The sequence below is a fragment of the Nicotiana tabacum genome, chromosome 6 (genome assembly GCF_000715075.1).
Source record: "Nicotiana tabacum cultivar K326 chromosome 6, ASM71507v2, whole genome shotgun sequence".
Classification (NCBI taxonomy): Eukaryota; Viridiplantae; Streptophyta; class Magnoliopsida; order Solanales; family Solanaceae; genus Nicotiana; species Nicotiana tabacum.
In genome coordinates, this window is record NC_134085.1 from 101,829,603 (window position 1) to 101,849,337 (window position 19,735).

The following is a 19,735-nucleotide window of genomic DNA, read 5'->3' on the forward strand; positions in this document are numbered from 1 at the left end:
CTAAAAATGTGAAAATTCTCGGGGAGGGTCAAAAATCACGTGCTTACATTCCCCACCACTGAGAATTCGTCCATGAAAACCTCCATTATCTCCTCTACCATATTTGTGAAGATGGCCATCATGCACCTTTGGAATGTGGCGGGTGCGTTGCATAGGCCAAACGACATTCTCTGAAAGGCATAGATACCATAAGGGAAGGTGAACGACATTTTCTCTCTATCCTTCGGGGCAATAGAAATCTGATTATACCCCGAGTACCCATCTAAAAAGCAAAAGTGAGACCTCTCCGCCAATCTATCTAGCATTTGATCAATGAATGGCAGTGGGAACTGGTCCTTCTTGGTATCCAAGTTAAACTTCCTGTAATCCATACAGATTCGCCAACCTGTGACTGTTCATGTAGAGATCAATTCGTTCTTCTCATTTTTCACTACCGTCATACCTCCCTTTTTTGGTACACATTGAATTGGGATAACCCAGTTGCTGTCAGAGATGGGGAATATGATTCTCGCATCTAACCACTTAATCACTTCTTTCATGTTGGGGTTCAGCCTTCTTTGATGTTCTCTGGAAGGTTTGTGCCCATCTTCTAGTAAAATCTTATGCATACAGAAAGCCAGGCTGATCCCCTTGATGTCTGCAATTGTCCACCCAATTGCAGTCATGCAATCAGTCAGTACCTGCAAAAGCTATTCTGCCTGCACATCTAATAAACTAGATGAGATAATAACATGCAAAGTTGAGTTAGGTCCTAAGAATGCATACCTGAGATGAAATAGCAGTGGTTTTAGTTCCAACTTTGGTGGCTCTTCTATTGATGGCTTAGTTGGAGGAGTTTTTCTTTCCTCTAAGTGCAAGGGCTCAAATTTGAGCTCCCTTCTCCAAAAACCTTGTCCTTCAAGAGCAAGTACCCACTCTGCCAAGTATTCTCCATTGGCTTCATCTAAGTTCATGAGACGGGCTGCTAGAGGGTCTTTAGTGTTTAATGTCTCATCTTCTTCCTCCAAAATTACATCCGCGACATCTGTTAAAGAGCAATTAGCAAATTCACTTGGTCTCCGCATAGATTTCTGCATGTTGAATGTTATTATCATTTAGCCTCACTGTGAGCTCTCCAATTTCACAGTCAATCAAAGCTCTCCCAGTGGCCAAGAATGGTCTTCCTAAAATTATGGAATTTCCTCGTCAACCCGACAGTCAAGGATGACAAAATCTGCTAGGAACACAAACTTCCCAACCTGTACCAATACATTATCTAGAATCCCAAAGGGCCTCTTCACCGTCTGGTCAGCCAGCTGTAGTAACATAGACGTGGGTCTAGCTCTTCCAGTGTCTAGCCTTTTGTAGATAGCCGGGGGCATAAGGTTTATGCTTGCTCCCAGATCACATAGTGCCTTAACAAATGCATAGTTGCCTATTGTACAAGGGATTGTGAAACTCCCTGGGTCAGACAGCTTCTCAGCTATGGGTCTCGTCACAACAGCACTACAGGTCTGAGTTAGTGTAACCGTGGCCAAGTCTTGAAAATCAAACTTACGGGACATCAAGTCCTTCATCCTTTTTGCATAACCAGACATCTCTTTTAAAGCATCAATTAATAGAATGTGTACCTGAATTTGCTTCAACATCTCCAAAGAGATCTTGTACTGCTCATCTTTCTGTTACTTGGCCAATCTATGTGGGAATAGTGCTAGAGGTCACTTCTTCCCTGTGATTTGATTTTTTTCTTGTTCAGGCACTGCTTCTACTATCAGTTCCGGTGCAACATCAGTCTCTTTCACAACATCTTCTTCTTTGTTGGTGTGCTCTTGTGCATGCTGTACCGTCACCTCAGTTAACCCTATTGAATCATCTATCTCAATGGGTACTGGCACCAGTGTCTCAGTCGGTCTGCTTTTGCGAGCAATTTCTTGCTCCAGATCTAAGTCTCTACCATTTTAGAGACTTACTGCCATCAGCTGCTTTAGGCCCTACTTTTTGGATTGATTTGTGTGTCTGCAGGTAACATCCCGTGGGGAAGATTATTTAGGGCCATAGAAATATGTCCTAATTGGATCTCAATATTCTTTATCGTTGATTCATGTGAGTCTACTTTGTCAGTTAGTTTTCTAGTGGACCCAATCACTTGTTGCATCATTCCTTCAAGTTTAGCAAACCGATCTTCGTGTCTCATAGTCTGTTGTTGTTGAGGTTGTTGATAGACATGCTGTTGATTTTGCTGGTGGTAACCCTGTTGCCTTTGGTAAGTCACCATTTGACCCTGTGGTCGCATTGCCCCAAGGTTATTGTTGTTGTTGTACTGCTGCTGAGCTGGTCTATATTATTGATTCTACTGACCCCAATTCTGACCACCTAGTCTCTGTCCCCCATAGTTGGCCACATAATTCATGTTCTCCTGATATTGTTGGTTGTCACCTTCAGCACTCTACGAGCAGACATATGGTTGATTAATGCATGATGTACATAAGCCCTCATTAGTTGCATCAACTATGTGTACCCACTGCTTCTGGCCTGATTCATCAACCTTTTTGGTGAGGATGCTCATTTTTGTCCGTAGAGTGGCCATATATTCAGCTATGGAGTTATTTGGGTCTAACGCCACTGAGTGAACTACAGGAGTGATTGGAGCGTTTCTTGTCGTCCATCCTGAGTTTTGTGCCATCTTGTCAAGTAGGATCTTGCTTTCTCTGAAAGTTTTACTAAAAAATGCTCCACCTGCTGAAGCATCAACATTGGCCTTAAAGCTATGTGCCAAACCCATGTAAAACCTCTGCCCCAACATCTGCTCCGGAATACCATGATGTGGACACGTAACCAGCAGACCCTTGAACCTCTCCCATGTTTCTTGTAATGTCTCTGTTGGTTTCTGTCTGAAGCTTAATATCTCATCAATTTGCTGAGCAGTCTTATTGGGTGGGTGAAATTTGTTCACACAAATTGCTTGACTAATTCCTCCCAAGTAGTGATAGAGTTTATGGGGAGTGAATTAAGCCAAGTCTGAGTCGCTCCCATCACTGAGAATGGAAACAACAGTCGTATTGCTTCCGGTGTCACATTATGTTGCCTCTGCATGGCACAGATTGACTGGAAATTCTTCAGATGCTGCTGAGGATCTTCAACGTATGACCCAGAGAACAGTACCTTGTTCTGCAATAAATGTAGCATGTTGTTTGTGATTTGGAATGAATCTGAGGGACTACAATTGCAGTTGCTAAGTTGTCAGCAATGGGTTGTGTCCAATCATACAATGCTGCTTCTGGCACAAGTGGAACCACACCCTGATTGTTCAGGTCATCCCCATTATTTCTGTTGTTTACTTCGTCTCCCATGTCTGGGTCGATTAGTTCTAATGCATTCTGTTGTGGTTTGCCTTTGTTGTTTGCCCAATTCAATGCGTTGAAAACTTTCTCAGGATCTGATAATGCTTCAAACAGTTCACCAGTTCTTAAGGAGTTTCTAGGCATACACCTGTAACACCCAAAACTACAAATGTTAGAATTTCAATGATCAGTTTAAATTGAAGAAAATTGACTACACTAAAAAAAATTGCACTTCTTTTAACTGTAGTTAATAACACCGTTAATTCTACCATAACGATGCCAAAATTTGATCACGCTCAACTATGCCTTATAAAAAAGATTAAGCGATCGCTGCAAATATAGTCCGGTTAACAAGTCCGGAGTCGAATCCCACAGGGAATTAACCTATCAATCACAGCTATTGGACTCACAGAAGTTCACGCATTCAATCTTCGAAGATATATAAGTAATAGATTGGACGTTTACTAACTAAATATTATGTAATAAAAATTCAATAATTAAGAACTAACTATGAACGGTTTGTAAACAAGAATTGGAATGATCTAAGGTTCTGATTTCCCTTATTGTCGGAATCCTTTCCGTTATGTTTGCTATAAATTTGCCTAAGTCTTCTCTATCGATCATGAGCACTCTGACTGTCGTAACTCTCTCCTGAGTAATTACAACAATATACTAGACATATTCTCCCGAATTACGCTAGCTAGCCTTAATTACAGCTCACTTAGATCGCATCCAAGTTTTCGTTATCCCTAATCCCATCTTTAAACCCTTCGTATTGATCCCTCATATACGTTAGGAGTGGTGTTATTCAACAACTACCTAAATATGCACTCTCTCCCGAGTAATACATACTAAATAGGCACAGTCGATTGAGGGCCCTTCAATCAACAGCAATCACAATATAGTTGAACAAATAGAGAAAATACTATGGCAAATCTATATTAACATAACAAGAAAATCATCCTCCAATAGGTTCCATCAAAACCCTAGATTAGGAATTTAGCTACTCATACTCATAGTAACAATTTCCCAAATAATTTGCATAATTAAATTACAAAGTAAAGATGAGGGAATGAAGAATTCGATGATAATCTCCTCCGGAAATTGCTCCAAACGTTTTCTCCCTTTCGAAATAGTCTCCCTAGGTTTAAGATGTGTCAAAAGTCCTCAAAATAACGTTTTTATATGTACTTATACCAAGTAGGGTCGGGCCCAGACGAAACACCCTTTCCTGCACGAAATAGGACTTGGCTCTGTAAAAGTTGTACAGCTGCGCCGCACCTGCGGCACGCTAGTGGAAATTATCAGCAACCTTGCACTTTCTTGTCAGGCCAGCTTTTACACTGCTGCGCTGCTCCTTGTGGCGCCCCATGCTGCGCGGTAGTGTAATTTTCTCATAGTGAAATTATTTCGTCCTTTTTTGACATCCAAACTTGGTACACGACCTCCGAACACGATCCTGGCTTAAGGCATTGGGATTTTACTCAGACTTCAAAGCTCCAGATTGATCAATTTAGCTCCAAATTAACTTTTGAGCGCAGGATCACTTCCTGCAAGACATAAAACACGTACTAAGTGTAATTCACTATCATTTAAGCTCAAACACACGTAAAAATACAGTAATTAAAATATAATACTATGGCTAAAACACATGTTTCTAGCCTAACATCAATTACATACGTTGAATAAATAATAAGGTATGACAAATAAGTTTTGGTACAATATATAAAGGAGGTAATTGTAAGTCGATATGTAAATTAAATGTCAGGCCACGTTTTAATTAAATTACAAGTTTATCAAACTGAAATAATTCATCTTTTGAAGGAATAAAAGTCACTTATCATTTTGAGAATATTATTGTCAATCAATATCTTGCGTTTGACATAGAGTTGAAAAGAAAATGTAATACTTATTCAATAAAATTTTAATTACGTTTACATATTTAAAATTTGGGATGAGCTAAAGTTAAGAATATGAATCAACAAAAAACATTTGTTCCTAAAATGCTGAGAACAACTACTTAAATTTTAATTAATTAGCAAAAGAATCCAATCAAAGTAGATAAAACATTTAGGAAACATATATTTGTTTCCATAAGAAGAGAATTATATTATTAACAGTAAAAGAAATAACAAAATAGAATAAAATCGATTATTGTTTAATATTAAGAGTCACAATAATTTTGAAATAAGACATCTGAGCATTTCTGTAAGGTAAAATTTATTCCTTAATTTATTGACTATCTAAACGGGACTAATATTCATAATTTTTAAGAATTTACACTTTTTCTTGAATTAAATTTTATTTTATAATTCAAACAAAATATTTAATATATTCATGTGATTTTTTAAAATTTCATACACACTGATATGGGGCAGACACACAGAAACTAGCATAATTCACATTCGGAAAATATTATTTTTTTAATATTTAGGACTTTAAAATTATCTAAAATTTTAAGTATTAAAGCTCATCTATTTAAACGCTTAAAGTCTAAGAAAATCCCTGAAAATCACGGCAATAAATAAAGGCAGATCTATTAGTAAACTTTTGCTCAATTTCTCAATTTGATAATGTCCAATTAAATAACATCTTAATAGTGAAAATCTCAACCAATATGAATTTGCATGGACAATGGGAAATTCTAACTAATATGGATTTTCATAGAATTAAATGTCAAAAAGTTTACAACTTTTTAACTATATTGAGAACTTGTATGGGATAATTTCTTCGTTATTAAGTTTAGGATCAATATTCATCATTTCAAATCCTACACTTTTATTATATAACGTAAACCTAAATTTTAATATAATATTAAGTGATATTTAAAAAAATTACTCAACGAGATAGTGTACACGTGATCGCTGTTATATATATTGACTCCAATTGGTTATTTCGTGGGTTGACAGTTGACACTTTCATATTTTAACACCTCTTAATGTAAATCGTAGTTCAACCACCGGCAACTAATACCACTGTTAAGTTTTCTTTGCTCAACATGTCATATTCAAGTACCGAATAGCAATATCCAATATATCAACATGCAGGATTTAAATAATCCACATCTATAAAAAAAATTCAACTCACTAATTGATTTAGCTCCATTTGCATGTTACCAAAATAATAATACGTATACGCGATATATATAAAAAATTTAACTCTCATTTAGTTTAGATTTAATTTTTATCAAGTAAGAAAATTTTGCGATTCAAATAGTAGCGGAATTTAATTTCGAGAATATTTGGATTGTGAATCTTATCATTTCAAAATCATAAGACTTTTTTTTTTCGATAAGCTACGTAGCTCTTGAATTGTCGATTTGAACACGAGTACATGACTTATTTTCCTCTCATGTGATTCTTAATTTTTCGAAAACGGTCTTTCTGTCTGTCCAGGGTAGGAGTAAAGCTGCGTATATTCTACTGATCTGCCCTCCTCAAACCCTACTTGTGGGAATACACTGGTGGTCGTTTGTTTGTTTTTAATGTTTCGAGGCGTGTTCTCGGCAATGACTGATAGCGTCCTAATGAAAGTGTGATTTAGACATAAGTTTCGAGTTTGACTCTCGGAAATAGAAATTTTTTCAGTTAGGTGCATATATTACTCTTTTATTTGGTCTTTGCGAGACAGTCACTAAAAAAATTGGACGCATATATAAAGCTAAAAATAATTATAAAATAAGTTAAATGAAAAGACACAATTGCTGTTTTTGCAATCTACTGCTAAAAATATTTAGTTATAGACACCAGATACTCAAGAAATGATTGTAGCATCTTAAATTATCATTTTCATTATTGCTAAATTTTAACTTCCAGTCTAATTTGAAAATAAGAATCTTTTTTTTTTTTTCATATTAATGGGTTTAAGAAAACCACATGAGAATTGAATTTGAGTGTAAATGCAAGTAATTACATGATTTGATAAGTTCTTTGTTTGATGATTTTCTACCCTTTCCCCTTTTCGTTTAAAGGATGATCGAATTTTGTCAACCCTTAGCTTGTTTTGTAAATGCAACACTATCTACTGCAATTTGGACACCCATGGAATCACAGTAAATCCAGTTACCCTGATTAAAACAAATAAAAGAATGAAATATCTACTGCAATTTGGACAGCCATATCAATTTATAGGCTATAGATGTTAAGTTCACGTGCAACCTACAGAGATCAATTCATGTTTAAGAGTTTAAAAAGATATTCAATGCACGGAAGTTCTGATGATCACGTTAAGTAGGAGATTAGCATGTTCTTGTTAAGTTAGTTAGCAGATATACACGTTAGTAATAGTTAGTTTAGTAGCTGGACGGACAACCACTTCATGTGGGAGTTGTTTTTGGTTTGATCATATAGCATCCGGAACCGACTAGCCGACTAATTCAGATTCACGCTCATTAAGAGGGAAGTGTTCTCTATGAAAAAAGTTTCGTCTCGTGGCTTAAACTCAAAACTTCTAATTAACGATAAAGAGATTTCATTCATCTCGATCGATTCTCGCTATATCTCTTGATGATGAGAGCAAGAATTAATCACAACCACTACTATGCTTGGAGCTTCCACACTGCTTCTTTAAGTTTATACTCTGATCTTTTTCTCTTTTCTCTTTGCTGCAACCTGCAAGCCTTCAACTTCAGTTTCTCGGAAGAAACCTTTCTCCTGAGCGAAATCGAAGCTTCGCAAGCATAATATTTTAACATCTAAATTTTATTGTAAGTGTTGAATTTTGCAAGATAAATTAATTCGCATTGTTATAAAGCATAATGTTGGAAATATATAAGTTTTATTTGTAAATATTGCTTTACGAAATTGACCTACGAACTAGAGAGAAAGAGCAATGATAAACGGCCAAAAATGCATATTTTTCGGTGAACGTTCATCTCATAACTTGTGTAGTTACGGTAGGTTACATGAGTTGTAGTGAATTATTCTCATTACGTGCATTCTTATGTGTAGGAGCAAGTTGGACGAAATGTGAGCAAAAGAAGTTGATTCGGGACCAAAAGACGAAAGGACTTTGCTCGTTAACTCTCGCGTGCACACGAGAGAGTGAACGAGCTAGTTGAGGAAAAGCTTGAGAAAAAAAAAACAGGGGATTATGGCAAAAAGGAATGGAAGTACACGAGAGATCTAGAAGGAAAAGAAAAAGAGATGAACATCGCTCGTTCACTCTCGAGTGCGCACGAGAGAGTGAACGAGCTAACTTAAAAAGGTTGTTTCAAAATGAGCTTGTATTATTTCGCCCCATGCTAACCCTATCCCATATAAATAGTCTTTAAACTCATTTTTGAGGGATTTGGATGCTTTTAGAGGGGAATTTTCGACCTAAGGAGAAAAATTGGACCTAAGGAGGGCAAGAATACACTAGGAGCAAGGCGGAGAATTCTTCTACGAGCTTTTCACTTCCTTCTTCCTAGTATTGTAGTTTTGCATACTATTATGAATAACTAATTCGTTGTTTATAATTTTGATGGAACCTCTCGAGGACTAGCAAAGATTTAAGTGTGGGCTGTTGATATTAGGCTAGATTTATGTCATTTGACGATTGTTTTGCCCCAGCTTGATTATGTTTCAATGCTCTAATATAATCAAATGATGAAAAATGAGCTCTAAATTGTGTTGCAGGAATGAGGAGCTTATATAAGGCCTTAAAGATGTGATTGGAGCTGCATTGAAGCAAGAAAGACCCTTATGAGCTGAGTAAGCGAGACGACGAGAAAAAGAATCGACCAAATGAAGGCCTGGACTAGCACAGCCATTAGCGCGTCCACTAGCGCGACCGCGCTAGCCCAGATGGTCGAGGCAGAATGGTAAGGCTACTAGCGCAGTTATTAGCGCGCCCACTAGCGCGGCCGCGCTAGCCCAGTTCCGAAAATTAATTCCTGGGGGTAATTTTGGAAGTCTGGGGGGGAAAATTCACTTAATCTATAGAAGGTCAAGCTCGCCCAAAGGGGGGGTGTGCAGCTTTTGATAGCTGAGAGCAAGAAAAGGAAAGGCAAGAGGCAAGGAGGAGTATTCTACATCAAGTTCTTCTCTTCTTCCTTTTGTTTTTATGATTTGTATGAATTTAATTATTGTGATGAACATCATTCCTATGAGTAGCTAACTCTTTCAATCTAAGGTTTTGGGTGAACTCGTTGTGGATGAACTTGTTATTATATTAATATAGTTTGAATTGGTTGTTAATCTCTATTTGTTCAACTACGTTTTAATTTTGGTTAGTTGAAAGGATCCTCAATTAGCCGTTCCTATTTATTATGTATCTTCTTGAGAGAGAGTGCATATTTAGGTAATTTTTTGAACAATATCACTCCCGGAGTATAGGCGAGAGTCATAACCGAGGGTTTAGAGGTTGGAGTAGAGATAACGATACCTCGGATGCGATCTAAGTGAATTGTAATGTGAATCTATCCAGTGTAGCTTGAGAGAGTGCGTCTAGTAAATTATCATAATTACTTGAGAGAGAGTTATGATAGCTGGAGAGTTCATGATCGATAGAGGCAACTAATTCATAACTATAAGAAACATACGACTAAGGAATTCAACAACGGGGGAAACCATCACCTTAGATCTTTATTCCAATTGTCTACAACTGCGTAGTAGTTAATCTTCGTTTTATCGATTCTGTTAGTTGGAGTAGTGACCATAACACCACTTGTTATTTACAAAGTTTGAGAAGGTTGACTCATAAGAATTTAGTACTTTAAAGGCTTCTCTTGATACGTTAATTCCCTGTTGGATTCGACTCGGGGCATAATACCCCGAATTATATTTGCAATGCCCGCTTAGTCTTTTAATAGACACAGTTGAGCGTGATCAAATTTTGGTGCCATTGCTGGTGAATTAACGATATTATCAATTATGATTGAAAGAAGTACAAAAATTCTTAGTGTAGTTAGTTCTCTCTATACCCAACTTTTACATTGAAATTTTTAACGTTTGTCGACTTGGTTGCACAGGTGAATGCCTAGAAACTCATCGAGAACTGGTGAAGTATTTGAAGCATTACCAGATCCCGAGAAATTTTTCAAGGCCTTGAACCAGTCCAACCGGAAAAACAAACAACTGACCCATTAGAAACAGCAATGGGAGATCACGAAGAACACCCAACTGTACCAATAGCGCCAATGACACCTCGTGTGCCAGAGGCGGCTCTCTATGACTAGGCACAACCCACAGCTGAAAATCTAGCCACCTCGATTTTAGTCCCGCAGATACAAGCCGAATCCTTCCAAATCACGAATAACATGCTGCATTTGTTGCAAAACAAGGGATTATTTTCGGGGTCACAAGTCGAAGATCCTCAACAACATTTGAAAAATTTTCTGTCAATCTGCAAAACCCAAAGGCAGCCCAATGTAACTCCAGAAGCAATCAAGTTGCTATTATTCCCATTTTCAGTGATAGGAGCTGCTTAGACCTGGTTAAACTCACTCCCCATAAATTCTATAACAACTTGGGAGGAGTTAGTCAGGCAATTCGTGAACAAGTTCCACCCCCCAACAAAACTGCACAACATATTGATGACATTTTGAGTTTTAAACAGAGACCAATGGAAACATTGCATGAAATATGGGAGCGTTTTAAAGGGATGCTGGTCATATGTCCACACCATGGCATTCCAGATTTGATGTTGGGAGAGCGGTTCTACATAGGATTGTCAGATAGTGTGAAGAACATTGTTGATGCTTCAGCCGGTGGAGCATTTTTGAGTAAAACATGGAAAGAAGGTCAAGGTCTGCTTGACAAGATGGCACAGAATTCAGGATGGATAACCAGAAATGCACCAATCACTCCAGTGGTGCACTCAGTGCCTTTAGATCCATCTAATTCAATGGCTGAAAATATGCCACCTTATTGACACAGATGAGCATACTCACCAAAAAAGTGGAAGAGTTAGGGCAAAAACAGCATGTACATATTGTAGATACTACTAATGGGGGCTTGTGCACATCTTGCATTAGTCATCCAATTGGTAACCAGTGGAAAGCAGAACACGATCATCAGCATTACCCTAAAGATATGAACTATGTGACTAATTATGGGGGCCAGAGACAGGGTAGTCAGAGTTGGGGCCAGTAGAATCAACAGTACAAGCCATCCCAATCACAGTTCAACAGTGGGAATGTGGGAGGTATGAGACCCCCCAACATATAGCACCTTACCCAAGGCCACAGGGATACAGTAATCAGAATCAACCGTAGGGGTATCACCCTCCTCAGCAGCAGTATAGTGGAAGGCAGGAAGATGGGTTTGCTAGACTGGAAGCAATGATGCAACAAGTTATTGGGTCTAATGCAAAGATTAGCAAGAGAGTAGATGCACATGATTCATCGATCAAAAATATTGAAATGTAGATGGGCCAAATTTCGATGTCTCTGAACAATTGCCATCATGGAACACTACCTGCAGATACCCAGGTAAATCCAAAAGATCAAGTCCCAAAGCAGATGATGGCGGTGAGCCTACAGAATGACAGAGATTTGGATGTCGAGCAAGAAAGGGCTCGAGAAGCCAGGGAGGCTGAGACACTCATATCAGTGCCCATTGAGTTGGACGAATCAACGAAATTGACAGAGGTGACAGTCCAGCCTGCCCAGGAAGAAAGTAGCATTCAAATGGAGACCGAGAAAGAAGCTGAGATAGCATAGGAACCAGTGGTTGATGTGGCAGCTGATAAATATCGAAGCCAAATGATTGGAAAGAAGAGACCTCTTGCACCCTTTCCTCAGAGGCTAGCTAAGTACCAATAAGAGGAGCAATACAAGAAGTTTTTGGAGATGCTAAAACAAATCCAGGTAAATATTCCCTTGATTGATGCTTTGAAAGAGATGCATGGGTATGCAAAAATGATGAAGGACTTAATGTCCCGAAAATTTGATTTCCAAGACTTGGCCACAGTTACTCTTACTCAGACCTGTAGTGCAGTGGTGACTAGACCAATTGAGGAAAAGCTGTCTGACCCAGGGAGCTTTACAATCCCATGCACTATTAGTGATTTTGCCTTTGCTAAAGCACTGTGTGATCTAGGGGCCAGCATTAATCTTATGCCCCTGGCAATTTATAAGAGACTGGGTATTGGAAGAGCGAGACACACCTCTATATTATTGCAGCTGGCTGACAGGACGGTAAAGCGATCCTCTGGTATTCTGGATGATGTGTTGATTCAGGTAGGGAAATTTGTGTTCCCTGCAAATTTTGTAATCTTAGACTGTAAAGTAGATGAAGAGATTCCCATAATTTTGGGAAGACCGTTCCTGGACACGGGTAGAGCTTTAATTGATTGTGAAACTAGGGAGTTAAAGATGAGGTTGAACGATGAAGAGATAACATTCAACGTGCAGAAATCTATGAGGCGACCAAGTAAATTCGCCAATCGCTCTCTTATTGATGTCGTGGATGTAATCGTAGAGACCGATGATGAACTGCTAACTATTGAAGACCCCCTCGCTGTGTGTTTAATGAATTTAGATGAGGTAAAGGGAGAAGAACTGGCTGGATGGGTGATGGCATTAGAGGGTAGAGGGTTCTGGGATAGAACTCTTGAATTTGAGCCCTTGCACCTGGAAAACAGAGAAACTTCTCCAGCCAAGCCATCAATCGAAGAACCACCAAAGCTGGAGTTAAAGCCATTGCCAGCCCATCTCAGGTATGAGTTTCTTAGATCTGACTCCACATTACCTGTCATTATCTCATCTAGTTTGTTAGATGTGCAGGCTTAACAACTCTTGCAGGTACTTAAGGAATACAAGACTACCATTGGGTGGACCATGGCAGACATAAAGGGGATCAGCCCTGCATACTGTATGCACAAACCTTTACTGGAAGAGGGACACAAACCTTCCAGGGAACACCAAAGAAGGCTGAACCCCAATATGAAGGAGGTGGTGAAGAAAGAAGTGATCAAATGGTTAGATGCGGGAATCATTTTCCCAATTTTTGATAGTAGCTGGGTTAGCCCAGTTCAATGTGTACCTAAAAGGGTGGCATGACGGTAGTTAAGAATGATAACAACGAATTGATCTCTACAATAACCGTCACAGGCTGGAGAATCTGCATGGATTATAGAAAGCTAAATCTAGCCACCCGGAAGGATCATTTCCCACTTCCTTTCATTAATCAGATGTTAGATAGATTGGCAGGGAGGTCACACTTCTATTTTCTGGATGGATATTCGGGGTACAACCAGATTTCTATTGCCTCGAAAGATAGGGAAAAGACTTCATTTACTTGCCCTTATGGAGTGTTTGCCTTCAGGAGAATGCCATTTGGTCTTTGTAATGCACCTGCAACATTCCAATAGTGCATGATGGCCATTTTCACAGACATGGTAGAAGACATTATGGAGGTCTTCATGGATGATTTTTCAGTGGTGGGAAATTCGTTCGATGAATGCCTAGCAAATTTAAACCGTGTATTGACGAGGTACATCGAGACGAATCTAGTGTTGAATTGGGAGAAGTGCCACTTCATGGTACAAGAAGGAATCATCTTGGGCACTTAGTGTCGAGTAAAGGGAATGAGGTGGACAGAGCCAAAGACGACGTGATAGAAAAACTTCCACCTCCCACATCAGTCAAGGCTATTCGTAGCTTCCTGGGACACGCCGGCTTCTACCGGCGATTCATCAAGGATTTTACCAAGATCGCCAATCCCCTCTGTAAGTTGCTCGAAAAGGATAATCCATTTGTGTTTTCTGATGATTGCAGGGTGGCTTTTGAGGAACTAAAGAAGCGGCTAGTCACAACACCAATTATAATTGCTCCCGACTGGGAGCAACCGTTTGAACTCATGTGTGATGCTAGTGACTACGCTATGGGAGCCGTGTTGGGACAATGCAAGAATAAGGTAATGCACCCTATTTACTACGCAAGTAGGATATTGAATGGTGCTCAGCTAAATTACACGGTAACTGAAAAAGAAATGTTGGCTGTCATGTTCGCCTTTGATAAGTTCAGGTCTTACTTGATTGGGTAGAAGGTGATCATGCACACAGATCACGCATCCATTTGGTATTTAATTGATAAAAAAGAGTCCACGCCGCGCCTAATTCGTTGGGTGCTGCTTCTGCAAGAGTTTGACTTGGAGATTCGTGACTGTAAGGGCACGGAGAACCAAGTCACTGATCATTTGTCACGCCTTGAAGCTGTTGAAAATGCAATTAAGTCTGAGGATATTCTGGAAACCTTTCTAGACGAGCAACTGCTAGCCACAAGTGTGGACGATGTGCCATGGTATGCTGATATTGCAAACTATTTGGCCTGCGGCATTGAACCATATAAACTCTCCTATGTTCAAAAGAAACAATTTTATCGTGACTGCCGAAACTACTACTGGGATGAATTGCATTTGTTTAAAATTTGTATTGACAACATGATCCGGAGATGCGTCCTCGAGATAGAACAATGTTCTGTTTTGCAGGCTTGTCACGCGTCACCTTATGGAGGACATTTTGGAGGAGTTCGGACAGCAGCGAAAGTGTTAGAGGCCGGGTTCTACTGGCCAACAATCTTTAAGGATGCTCACCAATAAGTAAAGGGTTGCAACGAATGCCAAAGAACGGGAAACATATCCCATAGACATGAGATGCCCATAAATCCAATTCAGCAAGTTGAGGTGTTCGATGTCTGGAGAATTGATTTCATGGGTCCCTTCGTCAGTTCTTACGACAATAAGTACATACTTGTTGCAGTAGATTATGTATCCAAATGGGTGGAAGCTGCAGCATTCCCTACCAATGATTCGAGGGTGGTGGTGGGATTCTTGAAGAAGAATATATTCACCTGATTCGGGATTCCGAGAGCCATCATTAGTGACAGAGGCACGCACTTTTGCAACCATGTCTTTGAGAAGTTACTAGCCAAATATGACGTGCACCACAAGGTGGAAACCCCGTATCACCCTCAAACAAGCGGACAGGTAGAGGTCTTAAACCATGAGATCAAGAGTGTGCTCACTAAAACTATAAACGCCACAAGAACTGATTGGGCGAAAAAGCTTGACGATGCGCTCTGGGCCTATAGGACTGCATTCAAAACACCTATCGGTATGTCACCTTACAAGTTGGTATTTGGGAAGGCCTGTCACTTGCTTGTGGAGCTAGAACATCGAGCTTGGTGGGCACTAAAGCAATTGAACATGAACCCTGATGAGGCTGGAGAAAATCGGCTGACAAAGTTGCATGAGTTGGAGGAATTCAGATATCATGCCTTTGAAAGCACGAGATTTTACAAGGAAAGAATGAAGAGGCTGCATGAAAAACACATTGTGGACAGAAATTTCAAACCCGAAGACAAGGTATTATTGTACAATTCGAGGTTGAGATTGTTCCCTAGTAAGCTTAAGTCCCGATAGTCTGGGCCGTTCAGGGTGACCAAAGTGTTCCCGTCAGAGGCTGTGGATATAACCAGTGAAGATAGCACTAACACCTTCAAGGTTAGTGGACAACGACTCAAACTGTATGTGGGGATGGATGAACTGAAAGAGTTGTCCGTCGTACTTCTCGTTGAACCACAAAGATCGAGCGAGCCTTAAATGTAATTGATCTACGTCGTGCCACGACGTTAACTAAGGCGCTGGTCGGGAGGCAACCCGACGGTAGTAGTAGTGGTTAATTGTGAGTTTTTGAAAATGCTAACCAATGCAGGTGACAATGGGCGGGTGATAAGGCAATCGAAAAATGGAAAAATCAGGTGAAAAGTGTAAAAAAAATTTGAAGCCTCCTAGAGCGGTCGCACTACTAGCGCGATCGCGCTAGTGGCCGCGCTAAATTGCCAAAACTTTCTGACTGGACCGCTCTAGTGAACGCGCTACTGGCCGCACTACTAGCGCGATCGCGCTAATGGCCGCGCTAGTGAATGCGCTAAATTGGCAAAACTCTCTGCCTTGGACATGCTAGACTAGCGCGATCGCGTATCTGAACGCGCTACTCAGGGACGCTTTTTTTTTTAAAACGTAAATTTACACTTGTTCTTATTTTTTTGTATCATTCAATTATTATTATTTTTTCTTTTCTTTCTTCAGTCCAAATTCCCCCCCCCCCCCATCTAATAACCCACATCTAACAAACCCCCCACACACCAAAACATACGCCCTAAAACAATTCACAAAACCCTCCCCAATCTCTCACAACTCAAAATCTTTTCTTCTTCCACTCCCTTCTTCCAAAAAAATTTCATCTTCATTTAAGTCTCCAACAACATTCCCCTTTAACCCTCTTATCTACTCCTTGCTCTCACTATAGGTATGTTATTCTTATTTCAATTTTCTTTCTTTGTTTTCACATAATCTCTGCAGATTTTTGTGTGTTTAAGTGTGCTTTATTTTATATGGTTATTTCTTTATTTGTTTGTTAGTAGTAGATTTGGTAATAATTATTGTAGTATTTGTGGGGGTGCGAATTGTAGAGTGTTGTTTTACTTGAATTGGGACCTTTGGAAGAATTGGTGGTGGGTTTATGTTGTATATTGCTTGGAATAAGTTGTGAGTGTCTAATGCCCACAAGGTATTTGTAAAAAGGCCTCAGTGAGTGTCGTTAGGTAATTGTGACCACGTATGCGTGTGAAGTCCGAGTAATCTCAGTGCGTCACAATTTTTGGTGTTGGTAAGTACTTATTTGTTATTGTTCTTCAGGTACAATGGCTCTAATGAAGAAATAACGCACAGCCGGTCCATCTTCTAGCAGACAAGCAAGCTCATCCAGGACATGCGGGGCTGCCACTGAACGCCCTTTCAATAATACCAAATTTGTCTCGGCTAAAGCCCAGGACCACTTTGCTGAGAAGGCTTCTAAAAAGCCAATTCCTGAGAGGGGTATTGACGTTCGATCGCTCCAACGACATTGCCCTCACATGTACGACGAGTTGATGAGACGTGGGCTACAAACATTCATAAATGAGCCCGGTGAGGGTAATATAATGGTTGTGAGGGAATTTTATGCCAATGCACCTGAAAATGACAATGGAATCGTCACAATACGACGGAAAGCGGTGAATGCCTCTGTTGAGGCGATAAGGACGGCGTACCAGCTACCCCCTCCTGTCATTGATTATGACGACTTCTATGAGTATGGCCGTAACCCCACATAGGAAAAATGGCAAAGATTCTTTGAAACAATATGTGCACCGGGGAAAGATGTGGTTTGGATGCAATATGGTGAGAAGTTTCATTCCTCCGCGCTCACTTTTGAAGCGAAATGTTGGCTGTATCTGATCAACAACCATTTGATTCCATCCCACAATACTACAGAGATAAATGGGCCCAGAGCTGCTTTGATTTAGTGCTTCGTCAATGGGTACAACTTCGATGTCGCTAAAGTAATACATGACGAGATGTTCATCCGCAGCCAAATAAAAAGGTATGGATTCTTCTTCCCTTCTTTAATAACTCAACTTTGCAGGTATGCTCGAGTGCCCGAAAATCTAACTGCAGATGGGCTCGTGAAAAAGGACCGCAAGTTCCGAGCGGACAAAGTAACCACGGGAAAGGAGCCAGCAGCAGCAGAGGAAGAGAGTAGTGGTAGCTCTGACGACTTAGACGATGAGGATGAAAAAGAGGAGAATGTAAGGACCGAACCCCAGTCCCCGGAGCACCCTGTAGCAGCTACAGTGCCATCTAGGGCATCCATATATTCACAGCCACGCAGGAGCACCCCGCATGACCAATTTGGAACAAGAGATGGCTGGGTTACGTACTTAAGTCACAGATTTAGGTACCCATATTGAGGCCGTGGCTGACAGACATGTGAATTCTGAAAAGAAGTTCTTGGGCTGGTTGAGAACTCTAGGTCGCACGTGCAACGTGAACCCAGGCACCATCTTCGACCAGGAGTGAGCCATCAGGAAAGTACCTCTACCTCACTACTCTTTAATTTTTAAAGTCATGGGGACATGTCTTCATTATAAGTGTGGGGTGGGGATACTTCATTGTATATATGTAATTGTAACCTTTGACTAGTTGATTTTGGTTGGTTTTGTTTTGTTTTGATTGTTTTGGTGGTTTAGCTTTGATTGCTTTGATGATTAGGTAGGAGTTGATTAGTTTAAAATAGGTAAGTAGATTGGACTAAGTCGAGCATATTAAAAAAACAATTTAAAATTAAAAAAGATTTTTTTTATTATTTTCCTTTTTTTAGGTAGTGTAGTAACTTCCCCTTGGTTTTTCTTTGGGACACGGTTCTTTTCCAAGGGTTTAACTTGAACCGGGTATAGGTAGTTTTGTATTCATTTTGTTTTTTTAGTTTTTAAATTAGGATTAATGGGCTAACAAGCTGAATTCGAAAAGAAAAGCCTCTAGCGTTATTACACCTGAACACAATAGACACTAAAGTGTAACGCTTATTCTCAGTAGTTGATTCTTACTAAAGTGCCTTAAATTGTATATTCATCACTGACTTGAATACTCAGAAGAGAGTGTCTTGATAAGCCAATCTTGAATGAGTCATGTGCCATATGTGTGAGTTTTACTGTATTCCATGATTCACATTTGATGCCTAGAACTTGCCCTGTGTGTTTGCAAAGCGAAATAGTAGCTTCATTCAGTCTTAGAAGTGATATAGGCAATTCCTTGTTGAGCCAGACTTATAAAGTAAACCCACCTAACTGCAATACATCTTAGTTAACCCCGTTGAGCCTATAAGCCTATTTCTTTGGCAACCACATTGCAAACCTTACCCAATTGTTTGAATAGCCTTCTATTTGAACCCTCTTTCCTCACATAAGCACTTGAATGGTATTGAGAATTATGCAAAGGCAAAGGTGTGGGGTGGGGTTTGGTTTTTGAGTGGAACCACGGAAATCGAAAAAGGTGTAGAATTTTGTCGCATAAGAAATGAAGCACCACCATAAAAAAAAGAGAATAATATAGTGGTTGAGAAGTGGTGGTTTGCTATAATTTCACCTAATGGATGGGGTTGTGGTAAATAAAAGAACGGTGGTGAAATTTTTGGTTGACAGAAGTATGGTTTTGAATGTTAATGTAATTGTATTAAAAAGTTCTTAGGGAGGTTAGTCACTACACCAAATATATCCTACCCGTCCATTAACCTACATTACAACCAAGTGAAGTCCTATTGATCTTAGACTGAGTGGCTCAATTAGTAGAGTAGTACACTACGGGCAAGCTTATGATGCATCTTTGTGACATGTGAATGTTCTTTTTGAGAGTAAGTGAAGTTCATCTATCTAAGTTCCTAATTGTTCTATCATTATATGTGGAACTACTCTCTTTGTGTGAAGGTGAGGGCATGTGATTCATGAAGGAAAGACACGTCTTGACTTCTGTGTAGAGTAGCTTGAGAAAGTATGAATATTGCACAGCACGTGAGAGTCAACTTTTGAGGCTAAGATTGTTCACTACTAGGTGTAACTCATGTGATCTGTTCGTGGTGTGATGCGTTAGGGAAGAATGCTTAGTGAAGGAACC

General features: G+C 39.7%; 1 protein-coding gene and 2 non-coding genes across 3 annotated transcripts; 1 reads left to right on the forward strand and 2 right to left on the reverse strand.

The window, feature by feature from the left end:
* Positions 1 to 1,169: 1,169 nt before the first annotated feature.
* Positions 1,170 to 1,577, reverse strand: LOC142181957 (uncharacterized). Its single transcript, XM_075255673.1, has one exon. The coding sequence runs from the start codon at positions 1,575 to 1,577 to the stop codon at positions 1,170 to 1,172; it is 408 nt and encodes a 135-aa protein (XP_075111774.1).
* Positions 1,578 to 2,792: 1,215 nt separating this feature from the next.
* On the forward strand, positions 2,793 to 2,898 carry LOC142182360 (small nucleolar RNA R71). Its single transcript, XR_012711196.1, has one exon. It is a non-coding gene; the product is annotated as a small nucleolar RNA R71 (small nucleolar RNA).
* Positions 2,899 to 10,826: 7,928 nt separating this feature from the next.
* LOC142182473 (small nucleolar RNA R71) lies at positions 10,827 to 10,933 on the reverse strand. Its single transcript, XR_012711292.1, has one exon. It is a non-coding gene; the product is annotated as a small nucleolar RNA R71 (small nucleolar RNA).
* Between the last annotated feature and the right edge of the window lie 8,802 nt (positions 10,934 to 19,735).

Excerpts from the sequence above, each read along its gene's own strand:
- LOC142181957 (XM_075255673.1), bottom strand. The coding sequence starts at position 1,577 with ATGTCTGGTTATGCAAAAAGGATGAAGGACTTGATGTCCCGTAAGTTT.